The sequence below is a fragment of the Mesocricetus auratus genome, unplaced genomic scaffold (assembly GCF_017639785.1).
Source record: "Mesocricetus auratus isolate SY011 unplaced genomic scaffold, BCM_Maur_2.0 Super-Scaffold_100009, whole genome shotgun sequence".
Taxonomy (NCBI): Eukaryota; Metazoa; Chordata; class Mammalia; order Rodentia; family Cricetidae; genus Mesocricetus; species Mesocricetus auratus.
The window spans coordinates 47,959,167-47,973,475 of record NW_024429193.1 but is presented as its reverse complement, the minus strand read 5'-3'; the positions used below and the strand labels follow the sequence as shown (position 1 = coordinate 47,973,475).

Sequence of the window (14,309 nt, the reverse complement as noted above, 5' to 3'; positions counted from 1 at the left end):
CCGGCAGTTAAGTTGTGCAGTCATGTGTGTCTAAGGAGTGTATGTGTTCCCATCACTCAGGCTACCAGCCATCCCTAGGCCTCATACTAATTGATGATGATTACATTTCTTCAAAACACAAAACCAAAAACCAACTTTGAGCTGGAGTACCCCATGGTTAAAAATTCTCTTCTAGGGGCTGGGCGGCGGAAGTGCTAACTGTCAGGCCTGCTGACTCAAATGTGGCCCACAGAGACTTGGGAGGTGGAGATCGGAGAGTTCTGGCTAGTCGGCACTACATAGGGTATCCACAGAAACAAGAGAGGCCAGCCTGATCTACACAGAGAACCCTGTCTCATAAAACAAACAAATAAAAAGAAAAGAAGGAAGGAAGAAGAGAAAGAAGAGAAACCCTCTCAGCAAGGTGGAGGGCGGAATGTGTCTTCTGACCTACACACACACACTGTGGCATGCATGCGCACATGAACAGTCCGAATAAATAGTTAAAAAGCATCTTCCGGGGCAGGGCTGTAGATCACTTCCTTGGCATGGATTCATTCCATCCTTGCACCAAAAGAAAATCCCCGTAACTTCCCACTCTGTTCATCTTGGGATGGAGGGTGGAGGACTTTGAAAATAAGATGAGCATGGGGGAAGGGAAAGTATTCTCTCATCCGGACTCCAGATTTCAAAATCTTTTTGGAGGAAGAAAGAGGCACAAATAATACTGCAGCTTCCCTTCCCCAAAGCAGGCCACGAGAGACATCAGAGCCAAGTGTGGGCTCTTTCTTCCCGTCCCCCTGGGCCCACTCCTGTCTGTAAGAGTTGCCCGGCAATTGTCTGGTCCTGATGTGACGAGGTTGTCCAGGTCGAGCTGTGTGCTGGGCTGCGTTTTGTGGCACAGGAGAATCCCAGCAGAGCCTGGGGAAGGCAGTCATGTGTAGACATGATGGCACACCACCCGCGCCGTGCTTTCTGCTGCCCACTCCTTGGTGGGTGAGGGCTTCTTGAGGCTGGGTGGAAGGCTGTGATGGAGCGAGCTTGTGAGCATGGATGGTAGCTAAACTAAGCCACCGGCTAGCTACCGGAGCCTGCTCAGCCAGCCTTCCGGTTCATTAGGAGACCCTGTCTCAAGGCAATAAGGGGGCGAGCAGTGGCCTCTGCATGCGTGTGCACCGACCGAAGTATCATTCATGTGATTGCAACACACAGAGTCTTTTCCCTACTGGGTCTCACTTGAGCGCCCCAATATCACGGGAAATAAGCCCCATGCCTCTTCCCAAAGCAGACCTTTGAATTCCTAAGGAAGAAATCCTCCAGCATTAACAAGCGTAAATTACACAATCCCCATCGGAACAGCAGTTGGCCCGTGTGGTCTCAGGACATTTGTTTGCGGCTCCTATCAGTTAGGAGAGGCACCGCCTTGAGTGCAAAGCTCAGCTGATTTACCATTTACCGGGAAAGGTCAAGAGTCAAGGAGGGAGGGGCTGTTTTGCAACCACTATTTAAGTACATAATGGGCTCCAATAAGAGGATGACAAGGTCTGGAGGACAGTAACTTCCTGTTAGAAAGCGCTCCTCTGCGGGAGTCACCTGTCACCAGTGCTTTATTAAGTTTCCGCCCCTAGAAAAAGAACCAGCGTGGGGCTGGGCTACCGAGGCATTGCCTGGGACGGTCTGGTGCCTCGAGCCTTGCGGCAGACTGCGCTTCGAGCTCTCTTAGCACAGGACGCCACCGAAGCTTGCTCGCCCGGGCAGCCCACGCTTGTGATCTTCAGTGTATTGAATTAATTAGCAATCCAGATTTGAGATCCTTTAAAAAGATTTTTATTACTCCTAATGAAATATTTTGACATTTGTAAAAGATTCTGATTGCTGGGTCTGGTGACACACCTTTAATCCTAGGAGAGGCAGGGAAGTCTCTGAGTTGGAGGCCAGCCTGGTCTACATAGTTCTGTAGTGAGACACTGACTCAAAAAAAAAAAAGATTAATCGTTAAAGTACCAGTTGTTTCTTTTCCAAATTCCTAATCTAATGCCTACAAAAAACATATCAGCTCTGGCAGGGACCAGTGTTCCAGGGTGAGCATTTAAAATGGAGGAGGCAGGATGAAAAGCTCAACCCAGTGTAAAAGCATGAAAATGCCCCGCTGTTGGAAGTCACAACACACGGGACTTAGGAACTGAATCTTGGTAATCCCCATGACCGTCCCCAGGAGTCACTCATTGAAGGAAGGCTGTGGGCTCCTCATCAAAAGCCTCAATTTACTGTCATCAGTGGGCTGTATTCTTTATGAAGTCTGATGACGCACAAATTGTAAGTTGCCTAAATGTGGATATGCTGATGTGACATATTAATTCACATCTCCGTGTGCTATTTCTGATGCGGGGTTTGGGACTGGAGAGTCTGTGTTAGCCGCTTTGTCTTGCTGAAAAAGCTGCCTTCTCCTCCAGTAGAATTGCTCTTGGCTGCTTTGTCTGGCCAGATCTTAGTACAGACAGGAGTCTAAAGGCAACTGAGAAATGTAATTGATGCGTTGGACTGTGCTCACTTGAACCACATCCAAGTTTTCCACTCGGAGAGCAGATGTTCACAGGCCCCAGAGGCAGAGGGTGGAGACAGAAAATGAGGTGTGAGAAAATACATGACTCAGGAGGCTAGCGTGTTTTTCCAAGAGGAGGAAAGGGCTGGCAGGGGCCTGGCCCTCCAGTCCCAACCTCAGGAACCCCAAACGGGGTCCCCTCTCCACTATCAGCAGGCTTAGGCACAGCTGGACCCACTTGCTCAGCAATGGTCCAAGTTAGCCAGCCCGGGGCAAGCCTGTCATGTGCACCAGGATGTCCTGGAGGCCATGCCTTTCACGCTAGAACACACTTTCCTCCAGGGGTTGTTGCTGTATCCCGGGGCTGAGCAAGAGCCTTGTTAGATGCTGCTAGCAATTCAAACTCTTTTGGAGGAGTTAGAATCCGTGTGGAGGGAGGCTGAAGACTAACACAGGCCAGAAAGTCTCCTGATTGTGCGCGTGTGTTTCTGACGCCACCTGGCGGCCGTATGCTATTATAACGTGAACTCCAGACTCCCAGCCACTAGCCCCTCAACATACACGAAACCCACTTTGTAGGACTCCGTTTAGCTTGAACTTAGAGGATCAGAGCGATGTAATCCAGTACTAATGTAAACACGATTTTTTCTTCAGATAAGAACTGCTCCGAGACAGGTGGGGTGGTTTGGCCTGAAGTCCCAGTGTCCTCGAGGTCCCAGGCAGCATTATTGCTTCCAGCCAGCCTGGACTAGTGTGAGATCTCTGAAAAATGAACAAAAATCTCCCAACCCCCCAAAAAACTGATTTTAACATAGCATTATGAAGAAAAAAATTCTTGCAATTCTGTACTTCAAACTCCTTTTTAAAATATGTATTCTTTTAACATTTTAAAGTAGTGTGTGTGTGTGTGTGTGTGTGTGTGCAGGTATGTGCCTTGGTATATATGTGGAGGTCAGAGGTCAATTTGTGGGTGTCAGTTTTCTCTCTCAATAATCAAATTTAAGCCCTTAGACTTAGTGGTGAGTGATCTTACCAACTGAACTATCTCACTGGCTTGGAGACTATCGGAGAAATTTAGCACTTCAGTTTACCCATACTAGTACTATAATTTTGAGACCTTGTTTTCTTTTGTTTGTCTCTCTCTCTCTTTTTTAAGGAAACAGAAAATGGAGAAAGGGACCCTCAGAAGGACCCACTGTGGAAAGTTTTCCATTGGCACCCATGTAAAAACACTGGGCCAAGATTCACCTCTCGGTAAGCTGGAGGGGCGGGGTGAGCATGCCTGGTAAAGATGCCTCTCTGGGGTCTGCTCACAGTGGGTACCGGCTCTCCATCTGCCATCATCATCCTTTGGCATTTGACTAGGATGGTATCTGGTTTCCTTTTTTTTTATGTGAAGAACTGGTAATGAGCCATTTAACTAGGAAGTGGGTAGGCACAGTGCAGAACCAGCCCACGCCTCTAAATGGACAGGATGCCGGTCATCACGCTCTGGGCAAGACCCATAACTGCCCCTGACCAGCCCCATGGGAGGCCCTGCTGGCTCATTCATTTCACAGAGGCTGAGAAAGCTGGGGGCGGTGGGAGCAGCTAAGGGAGCGTTAGTGCATGGGACTTAATGACTTCAGTCATAAGACCCTGCTCCAACACTGTCAAGCAGAAAAACGTACTCTGGCCAAACTGCCGAGGTGACCAGGAGGCCTGCCGCTCCTGAACTGCCGCCATCGATAGAACCAACCATCCTCGCGGCCGAGCTGGACTCCAGTGCAGGCCAGAGAGCTGACTCAGCGTGTTTATGAGCATGGTCCCTGCTCCCGGAACCTTGCCTGCCACTCAGCATTCTGGTAGTGCCCACTTGGCTCTAAACTGAGCTCTCTGAGGATAGTATGTTTTCAAATAATAGCTTTGGAGGGCTGGAGCGGTGGGTCAGCGGTGAAGAAAGCTTGTTGCTCTGGCAGAGGATTAGAATTCGTTTCTCAGCACTCAAGAAATCTAATGCCCTCTTCTGGTCTCCATGGGCACCTGAGCACACATGTACATGGGCACACACACACACACACACACACACACACACACACCACACACACACACACATTCAAGTAATCGGCTTCACGGACTGAGCACTTGCTAAACTCAGTGCTTATACCAGGAGTTCCCAAAGCCTTTCAAGCAGGCCCTTCTTTACCAGACAGCACTGCGCTGTAGGGAGAGAAGGCCAGTATTGCAGCATGCGGATAGGGATGCTTGCAGTCTTGGAACCTAGCTCCCAGCTATGAAGCCAGAGCTACCAAAGTATAACATGATGGCACTTCTCATTAGCTCAAAGCATAACATGATGGCACTTCTCATTAGCTCAAAGCATAACATGATGGCACTTCTCATTAGCTTTGGGTTTCGTTTTTTTGGGAAAAATATTTTTTTACTTAAAATATATTACTTTGTTAACATAAGATAAATTCATTACCTCTATTTGTTTTTCAAAGGGGAAGTATTACTATGTTGCCTATGCTGTCCCCAGACTCCTGGACGCTCCTGCTTCAGTTAGGCAGTGAGGATGACAGGCAGGTGGCACTGTGCCCACTTCTTGTTGCTGTCACTGCTGGGGCAGAGGATGGCGCCCAGGGCTTCACACATGCTAAGTAAGGGCTCTGCCACTGGCCACACCCTTGTTATTTTTGTTTTTTTTTGTTTTTTTTTTTTTTTTTGGTTTTATGAGACAGGGTTTCTCTGTATTGTTTTGGAGGCTGTCGGTCCAGCCTGTCCTCGAACTCACAGAGATCCGCCTGCCTCTGCCTCCCGAGTGCTGGGATTAAAGGCATGCGCCACCACCGCCTGGCCACCCTTGTTATTTTTACATAAAATAATAAAGTATTTGTCACGTCCACAGAACTGTTCATTTAAGTCTTAGGAAGACCTGGACACTGAAATAATTTACACTTTACACATCAAGACACCTCTGTGAGTCTATCTGCAGGGAGGAGGGGCAATGACAACGACTAAATATTCTGTGATGATTTCTTACTGGGGAGACTTTTTGTTTCTTGAAACAGGGTCTCATATAGCCCAGGCTGGCCTCAAACTTCCTATGTAGCTGATGTTAGCCTTGAACTCCTGATCCTTCTGCCTCTTCCTCCCAAGTGGTAGTATTATGGGCTTGAGCAACCATGCCTACCTTGGGGAGAATTTTTATGGTATGTAAAATGTAGTTCTACAGATAGACTCTGGGGCATTGTGCACGCCAGGCAAATATTCCCTAGCCTAAGTGCCACCTTTCAAAGCAAGTACCAGCTGGATGTGGCAGTGCACACCTTTAGTTCCAGCATGATGGAGGCAGAGGTTGGTGGATCTCTGTGAGTTTGAGGCCAGTCTGGTCTACACAGTGAGTTTCAGGACAGTCATAGCTATGTAGAGAGATCATGCCTCAATACAGAGAGAGACAAATGACAGATGATAGAGAAAGTGTCAAAGAATTGATGTAGATATTTTCAGCTAAGAAGTGGCAGAGCCAGGATTCAACCCCGGGTCTTTATTTATTTGGTTTTTACGAGACAGGGTTTCTCTGTATTGTTTTGGAGGCTGTCGGTCCAGCCCGGCCTCGAACTCACAGAGATCCGCCTGCCTCTGCCTCCTGAGTGCTGGGATTAAAGGCGTGCGCCACCACTGCCCGGCCCCCAGGTCTTTAATTTGTGATGTATGCTTACAAGCGCCCCTGTCCTGTAGCCGGTGTTTCTGTCCCACCTGATCCCACAGCTCTTTAGCCCCAAACAAACACACCAAGACTTTATATTATATTAATTATCAACTGTTTGGTCAGTGGCTCAGGCTTCTTACTGGCTAGCACTCTTTTAATTATTAACCCATAACTATTAATCTATGTATTTCTACATGGCCTTATCTTACGAAAAAACGCCCAGCATGTCCTATCTTTCCCCATAGCTACACGGTGTCTCCTTGTGGCTCCTCTCTGCTGTCTTCTCCCCAGAATTCTCCTCGTCTGGTAGCCCCGTCTGTACTTCCTGCCTGGCTATTGGCCAATCAGTGTTTTATTCATCAACCAACAACAGAAACATATATACAGAAGGACATCCCCTGTCACTGCCCCTGCACATCTAATGCCCTGGTCTTCCCTGGCATCTCCACAGCCCACAGTGTGCCCAACAGGTTCTAGATCGGCATCAGCTACACATGCCCTCCTCTCCTGACATCTCAGGCCAGGCAAACTTACCACTTGGACTTTCCTGTGAGTTCGTGAATATTACATAGGGGGGAACAATCTTTGCAGCCACCCTGATGACAGAACAAACAGTTTTGGCCATAACAGGATCTGAAATGAAGACCTTGGGTGTATTTGGGACAAATCTTAAAAAAAAAAAAAAAGCAAAAAACAAACAGCTACAAATATAAGGAGGATCCAATAACGCAGTGGACCAAGTTCTCACAGTGGTTCAGATCTTTCCTGTGTGTCTATACGGCCGGGTTTGTTTGGGGACGTTCATATCAGAAAGATCTCTGTTGTCAGCAGGGATCTGAGATGACACCCTTTGGTTCGCAACTCCCCCTTGGGAGCGCCACCGAGGAAGCACCCTTTGGTGCCCCAGGCACACAGCACATCAGCGTTTACTCCACACTTCATGACTATTCTCAACAAACCTCTGTGTACCCTCTTAGGTTCTGACCCGGGGTCCAGCTTCCCTCCTGATGCAGGCACTGGACTACAGAGTGACAAATGTGAGGACAGTGGCAGTAAGACTCAGAACTCCCAGAGAGTCTACAACAAAGAACCAGCAAAAGGTGAAACTGACTCGGGGACTCCAGAGGGGTGGGTAGGGACAGCCGTCTTTCCCAGGCAAGGGGCTATGCTTTCAACTTTTCCTTTTTATTTAGAATTCCATTATAGATATGACACTCCAGGGCAGGATGACTTAAATCACAATGGAGGATATACCTCTGCCCAGTCCCACTTCTTACATGGAAATAAAATGTCTTCATCTTGTAAGTACATCTCCTGTATGACCCTAGCTATGATGTCTCCTGTGTGACCTTAGCTGTGACATCTCCTGTATGACCCTAGCTGTGATGTCTCCTGTGTGACCCTATCTGTGATGTCTCCTGTGTGACCCTATCTGTGATGTCTCCTGTGTGACCCTAGCTGTGACATCTCCTGTATGGCTCTAGCTGTGACGTCTCCTGTGTGACCCTAGCTGTGACATCTCCTGTATGGCCCTATCTGTGACATCTCCTGTGTGACCCTAGCTGTGACATCTCCTGTGTGGCTCTAGCTGTGACGTCTCCTGTGTGACCCTAGCTGTGATGTCTCCTGTGTGACCCTATCTGTGACATCTCCTGTGTGGCCCTAGCTGTGACATCTCCTGTGTGGCTCTAGCTGTGACATCTCCTGTGTGACCCTAGCTGTGACGTCTCCTGTGTGGCCCTAGCTGTGACATCTCCTGTGTGACCCTAGCTGTGACATCTCCTGTGTGACCCTAGCTGTGATGTCTCCTGTGTGACCCTAGCTGTGATCTCCGTGGCCTACTGTGCTCCTGTGTGACCCTAGCTGTGACGTCTCCTGTGTGGCTCTAGCTGTGACGTCTCCTGTGTGACCCTAGCTGTGACGTCTCCTGTGTGGCTCTAGCTGTGACGTCTCCTGTGTGGCTCTAGCTGTGACGTCTCCTGTGTGACCCTAGCTGTGATGTCTCCTGTGTGACCCTATCTGTGACATCTCCTGTGTGGCCCTAGCTGTGACGTCTCCTGTGTGACCCTAGCTGTGACGTCTCCTGTGTGGCTCTAGCTGTGACGTCTCCTGTGTGGCTCTAGCCATACAGGTAGGGCTGTGAGATTAGTGACTGCAGTCAAGTCAGTATCAAGCATACACTCTGAACTAATGAGTGGCCGACTCGACTATTACTATCCCTACTCAGTGTGTCCAGAGGTTTGGCACGCCTTAGACACACAGTTGTTAATTTCCAATGCAAACATTTGCAATCTTTGAGAAAAACTGAAATTCCACATTCATTTATAAAGATGAATAAGGAAGGCACAGCGCCTCTCTCCTAAGAAGTTCCTAGTTAAAAGGGACTTGGAGCCAAGTAAGGAAAGCGCAAAGCAAATATGGTAGAGACTGCTTCGGGACAGGGCGGGGAAGAAGGTGCATCTGGTTCCACTCCAGCAGCCAGCCATGACTTCTCTGACTAGAATGCTTCCTCTCTTAGGCAAGCCCCAGGAAGAATATTTCTTGTTTTTCACAACTGCCAATGCCCAAGACCAAAGAATGCCATTTACCTGAGTTAATCTGCGGCTCCTCTCCCACCCGCCCCAGCGGACATATCCTCCAATTGGACACATTCTTCCAAAGGGAGTCTCTATGATTCCGCAGGAGCCACATAGTGGATTTCTTCTCCATATCCTTGGTCTTTGGGGCTTTCCTCCTCCTTCTCTTCCCCCGCCTCTTCCCACCCTCCTGTTCCCTCTCCCCCTTCTTCTTCCTCTTGTAAGGTGTCAGGGACAGAACCCTGAACTTCACACTTGTAAAGCAAGCGCTCTGTTACTAACTGCACATGCCAGCCCTAGACTGTTTTTCTGATACACATAGTGAAATGCCACAGAATCTCTGAAATGGGACCCTGAGCTCCCCTAGGAAACACAGCAGCTTAGGGGGAGATAGCACAGGAAGGCAACTTTCCCTCAGTCTTGGAAAGGAACCTCGAGTAAAGGAAGCTGGTGAAAATGACTATTGGGCACCTCATCTGAGAGGCCCAGTGTCCATCTGCAGACTGTTCTAGAACCGAACCCCAGGACACTGTGCTCATTTCAAATTCTGTTTCCAGTAAACCCCCAAGCTACATTTACAACAACTGACAACTGAGATTGGTTCCATAAGCATCTGTGTTCATGACCCAACAGTGGAGGTCCAGCTGCCTAGAGCCAAACCTTTCGGCATCCACCTTGTCTCCCGTGTTTGAGGAGCAGTCTGCTTTTTCTTTGTCCAGTGGGACCCTCTGGAAGGGAGCAGAGCCTCACTGTATGACAGGAAGGAAGGGGAAGAAGAAGGGGGAGGGGGAGGGCTCCTCGACAACAGAAGTGTTAGCCACTTTTCTCACTGTAGCCTCACTATTCCTGACAGAAACACCTTGAGGGAGGGTTCACTGGGGCTCACGGGCTAAAAGGGTAAAGTCTACCGAGGTGGAGGAAGCATGGCGGTGTGAGTGGGAGGACGCTGATTGCTCTTCAGTGGTCAGAGCCCTGGCTAGAAGCAGAGCCAGACTATAAGCCTCAGCATCTACCCTCCAGTGAGCTACTTCCTCCAGCCAAGTCCCGCCATTGCCCAAAGCTTCTCCAGTTCCCAAAACATCGTCAACTAGCAACAAAGTGTTCAAATGCATGGAGACTGTTACGGGTGGGGCGGAAGTGCACCTCATATACACACTGTACCAGGTAGGGGTGGGGCGGAAGTGCATCTCATACACACACTGTACCGGGTAGGGGTGGGGTGGAAGTGCATCTCATATACACACTGTACCGGGTAGGGGTGGGGCGGAAGTGCATCTCATATGCACACTGTACCAAGTAGGGGTGGGGCGGAAGTGCATCTCATACACACACTGTAACGGGTAGGGGTGGGGCGGAAGTGATCTCATATGCACACTGTAACGGGTTAGGGGTATAACGGAAGTGATCTCATACACACTGTAACAGACAATGCAGGTTTCTTTTCCCCACTGACTTGTCCCTTTCTGGCTGTCTCCATGATTTCCATAGTGACTTCCCATTCTCCCCTTCATCATTTGGTTTCTCTTCTGGAATTATCTTAGTAATACAAGTTTCTGACTCCTGAAGTTGGTGGAGGGTCTAGAATTCATTTGGGTTTCACCTTTTGAAAACTGTACCTCTCTGTGTGCTTATTAGATGAAATAGTAGTGTATAGTTGGAAACAATGCCAGGTCACACAGGGAACCCCCAAGGAATATAAATCCCTGGTCTCTCATCTACAAATAAGTAAAGAAATGTTGGTGTATCTAGTATTTTGAGGCAGGGTCTCACTTGGTAGCCCAGGCTGGCCTTGGGCTTGTGACAACCCTCCCACCTCAGTCTCTTGAGCTCTAGTGGAGTTTTATATCAGAGTGTCATGGTGGTTTATCATGGCTCACACCTGGAACACCAGCCCTCAAGAGGACTGCTGTAAGTTCAAGGCCAGCCTGGGAAAGAGAGTGAGACTCGAGACTCTTATCAACAAACCGGATATAGGGTCAGCAATATGACTCAGCTGGTAAAGGTGCTTGCTGCCAAGCCTGCCAACGTGAGTTCAATCCCAGGGACTCCTATGGTGGAGAGAACTGACTCCTGTCAGCTGTCCTCTGGCCTCTATATGGGCACAGTGTCAGGTGGGCACCACAAAAATGAATCAATTATGTAACAAATTTCTTTAAAAAGTTGTCTCATGAATTCAGAATTCTTGGAAGAAAATTCTCTTTCTGTGTTACCTATAGTTAAATTTTTATGAACTATTTCATCCATACTGCAAAGTTAAGGAGGTGATACATTTAGAGTTTTTTTTTGTTTGTTTGTTTGTTTTTTGGCAGGCTCTCACTATGCATTCCTGGCCGCCCTGGAACTTGCAGTGAATACCAGGCTGGCCTCCAACTTAAAAATCTGTGGAGGCCACCTTTGATACTCTGAATTTAATCCCACCTAACATTTTTCAGCTTGTTCAACATCAAAGTGGACCTGTTCCCAGAGTGTCAACTCAGAACCCTTTCAAGATGAGCACCATTCCACGACAGGGTGAGTTGTTTCTTATTACTAATAACAACAGAGCCAGGCCTGGTGGCTCCTGTCCATCATCTCTAAGCTTGAAAGGACAAGGCAGGAGGCTTACCAAACGCTGAAGTCTAGTCTGGGCTCTGAGGTGGGTTTGAGGCCAGTGTGGGGTGCAGAGTAAGACTCTAAACACACAAATGGGCATGCATGGGTGACACACACACATATGCACACACACACACACACACACACATACACAGTTTCATTATTCAGGTGCATATACTGTACCATTAACTACCTAGACAAGATTGCCTGTCTTACTCTATTGCTGGTAGAGCTGGACCCATCTGGCATTCCTTCAGTGCCAGTGTTTAAGCGCTAAATGCAGGGCATTGTGCCAGAGCTGAGGCCTGGACATCGGCTGCATCTGCCCCTGAGCATTCCCAGGAGGAGCTGGGAATGCCAGAAAAGACCATGCTTGTGGTGCTGCAGACTTGATTTGGGGGTTCGGGAACCTGAACTGAAAGGAAAAGCATGAAGGAACTATCAGAGGACATCAGGATAGATGTGAAGAACATTCTAGACTAAGGCTTTTTGAGGAGAAAAGGCTCTTGGGCAGGGTCAGCCACCTGCCAGTGTGTCTGTCAGGAGCCCAAAGGGAGTGGTGGAGCAAGATGAAGCAGGGGGAGGCAGGCTTCTTCAGGTTCTTCAGAACATGGGCAAACGAGGAAGTTTTAAAATCAGGAAATTTGTAGAATTGTAAAAGACCACTGTAGTAGTCAGGCACAGTGGCTTGTACTTGCAATCCCAGCAATTAGAAGGCTTCAGTAGGAGTTCTGGCTAGCCTGGGTAACAATGAATTCCAGGCTAGCTGTAGACTATCTCATTAAAAAACAAAAAGCACCGTGCCTAGTGAGAAATGAGCAGTGGGTCAGAGGAGCAGAAACCAGAGCACAAGGCTTCAGTAGGAGTTCTGGCTAGCCTGGGTAACAATGAATTCCAGGCTAGCTGTAGACTATCTCATTAAAAAACAAATAACACTGTGCCTAGTGAGAAATGAGCAGTGGGTCAGAGGAGCAGAGACCAGAGCACAGAGACCAAAGCAAGGGAGACTCCGCTGGGATCATGGCAGCTTGACTCCGGGTGAGGGAGAGCCCAGTGGGTGTCAGGAGAACTTAAGTCAGAACCAACAGCACAGCAGAGTGACAACAGTCCAGGCTCTTCACCTAGACAAACAAGCCTGAGCCTGCTCCCCAGGAAAGTGCAGTCCTTCAAGATACAGTCTTTGAAGTCAGGCATGGCAGGGCTCGCCTGTAATCACAGCTCAGAGGCTCAGGCAAGAGCATGGGTGAGTTTGGGGCAAGCTTGGGCTACAAAGCAAGCACCAAGACAGACAGGGCTACATATGAGACTGTCTCACCAAGACATAATGAGACTGTCTCAGACAACAAACAACCTGAAACAAGGGCCTGAAGTTTGGTTCCCAGGACCCACACCAGGTGGCTCACAATATCGTCAAACTCCAGTTCCAGGGTCCTCTTCTGGCTTCTCTCTCTCTCTCTCTCTCTCTCTCTCTCTCTCTCTCTCTCTCTCTCTCTCTCTCTCTCTCTCACACACACACACACACACAAACAAACCATTAAAAAAAAAGAAACCAAACCAACAAAAGAATGTAGCTTTTGGAGACTTCTTGGGTTTATGTCATGCCGCTTTCCTTTGAAAGGTTACTTATCCTCCTGGGACTGATAGGACCAGATTCACCAAGAGAACATATAAAACGCCAAGAATGAGACTTGGCTTCAAAAGTCTAGGGCGTCTCAAAATAAAGCAAAGTTGGATGGGACTTGGTGGTACGGCAGGAGGGAGCTCGCAGGAATGGCAGGGGAATAAGAGAGAAGGACGAGTGTGATCAGAATGTATTATAAAATGTGTTACCTAGATGTAGGAAGTCATCAATTAATCTTAAAAGACTTAAAACAAATGAAGTACTCAGCAATGTTCATCCTGCTCAAGGCACTGGGTGATTCCATGTGGGGAGAGGACTCAAAAGCCCCTGCACTCCCCACTGTGCAACACTGCCACTCCCTGCCCAGTGTTTTTAGTTAGTTGGGGACCCATGAAACAGAATGCTTCTCCTCTGGAGGATGGTCCCAATGTGCTAAGTGATCTACAGAACCAACCAATGTGCAGGAGACAGGGTAGAGGCTCTGAGGGGACTCCCTGGAGATGATACTGCTCACAAGCGTCCATCCGCCAAAAAGGCTTAGCAGAGGGGCCGGATGCAGGAGGCTCCACAACAGACCTGTCTCTGGGCAAGTGCTGTGGAGCCCTCTTCACAGAGACTAAGGGAGCAAGGCGCTCCGAGCTGTGCGGTAGACAGCTGAACACCGGTGGTCCTGAGCCACATCTGTCACATGCAGACAGTGCTGAGTGCAGGGGACACTGACTTAGAGTGACACTGAATTAATTTCCCCACTTCTTCAGCTGCCAAGGTATTGTAACTGCAAATTTTCGTGTGCCTTTGTGAATATGCAGGGTAGAAGGTTGACCTCAAAAGAATGACAAGAGAAGAAGAATCTCTTTGGAGTCTTGGTTCTTTCTGTTCTGGAGAAATACACCCACACATGCACGCACGCACGCACGCACGCACGCACACACACACACACACACATCCTGAAGAAAGAGCAACTCTGGAAGGATGGGCCTCATTGGCTGTAGCAACCACTTTTTTCTGTGCTTGACCCCATGGACCATGAGTGCTATGAAAGGCAGGGTCCCTCTACTACACACACACACACACACACACACACACACACACACACACACACAGCTGCTCCCGAGCCTAGTGGGACAGAATACTTGTGGATGGTAACAATGTGCTTTTTGTCTTCTAGAAAACATCCCAAGACTTATCTGACCTGTAACACAGACCCTACAACACCCTCACCCCACCTCCATTTCCTCAGGATTCCTGGAATCCAATCCTTATGTGATGGGAATAGCGTGGAAGAGATGGAATCTAAGGTGAGGACGG

The 14,309-nt window shown here is 48.6% G+C and overlaps 1 protein-coding gene across 3 annotated transcripts in view; it reads left to right on the top strand.

The window, feature by feature from the left end:
• Aknad1 (AKNA domain containing 1) overlaps positions 1 to 14,309 on the top strand; it is a 38,005-nt gene that overhangs the window by 22,713 nt on the left and 983 nt on the right. For all 3 annotated transcript variants that reach the window (XM_040752031.1, XM_005076685.4, XM_021230985.2), the window contains exons 7-11: positions 3,678 to 3,775; positions 7,190 to 7,312; positions 7,406 to 7,513; positions 11,221 to 11,299; positions 14,170 to 14,299. In XM_040752031.1, the coding sequence (XP_040607965.1) occupies positions 3,678 to 3,775; positions 7,190 to 7,312; positions 7,406 to 7,513; positions 11,221 to 11,299; positions 14,170 to 14,299 (538 nt within the window). The remainder of the gene's footprint in view (positions 1 to 3,677; positions 3,776 to 7,189; positions 7,313 to 7,405; positions 7,514 to 11,220; positions 11,300 to 14,169; positions 14,300 to 14,309) is intronic.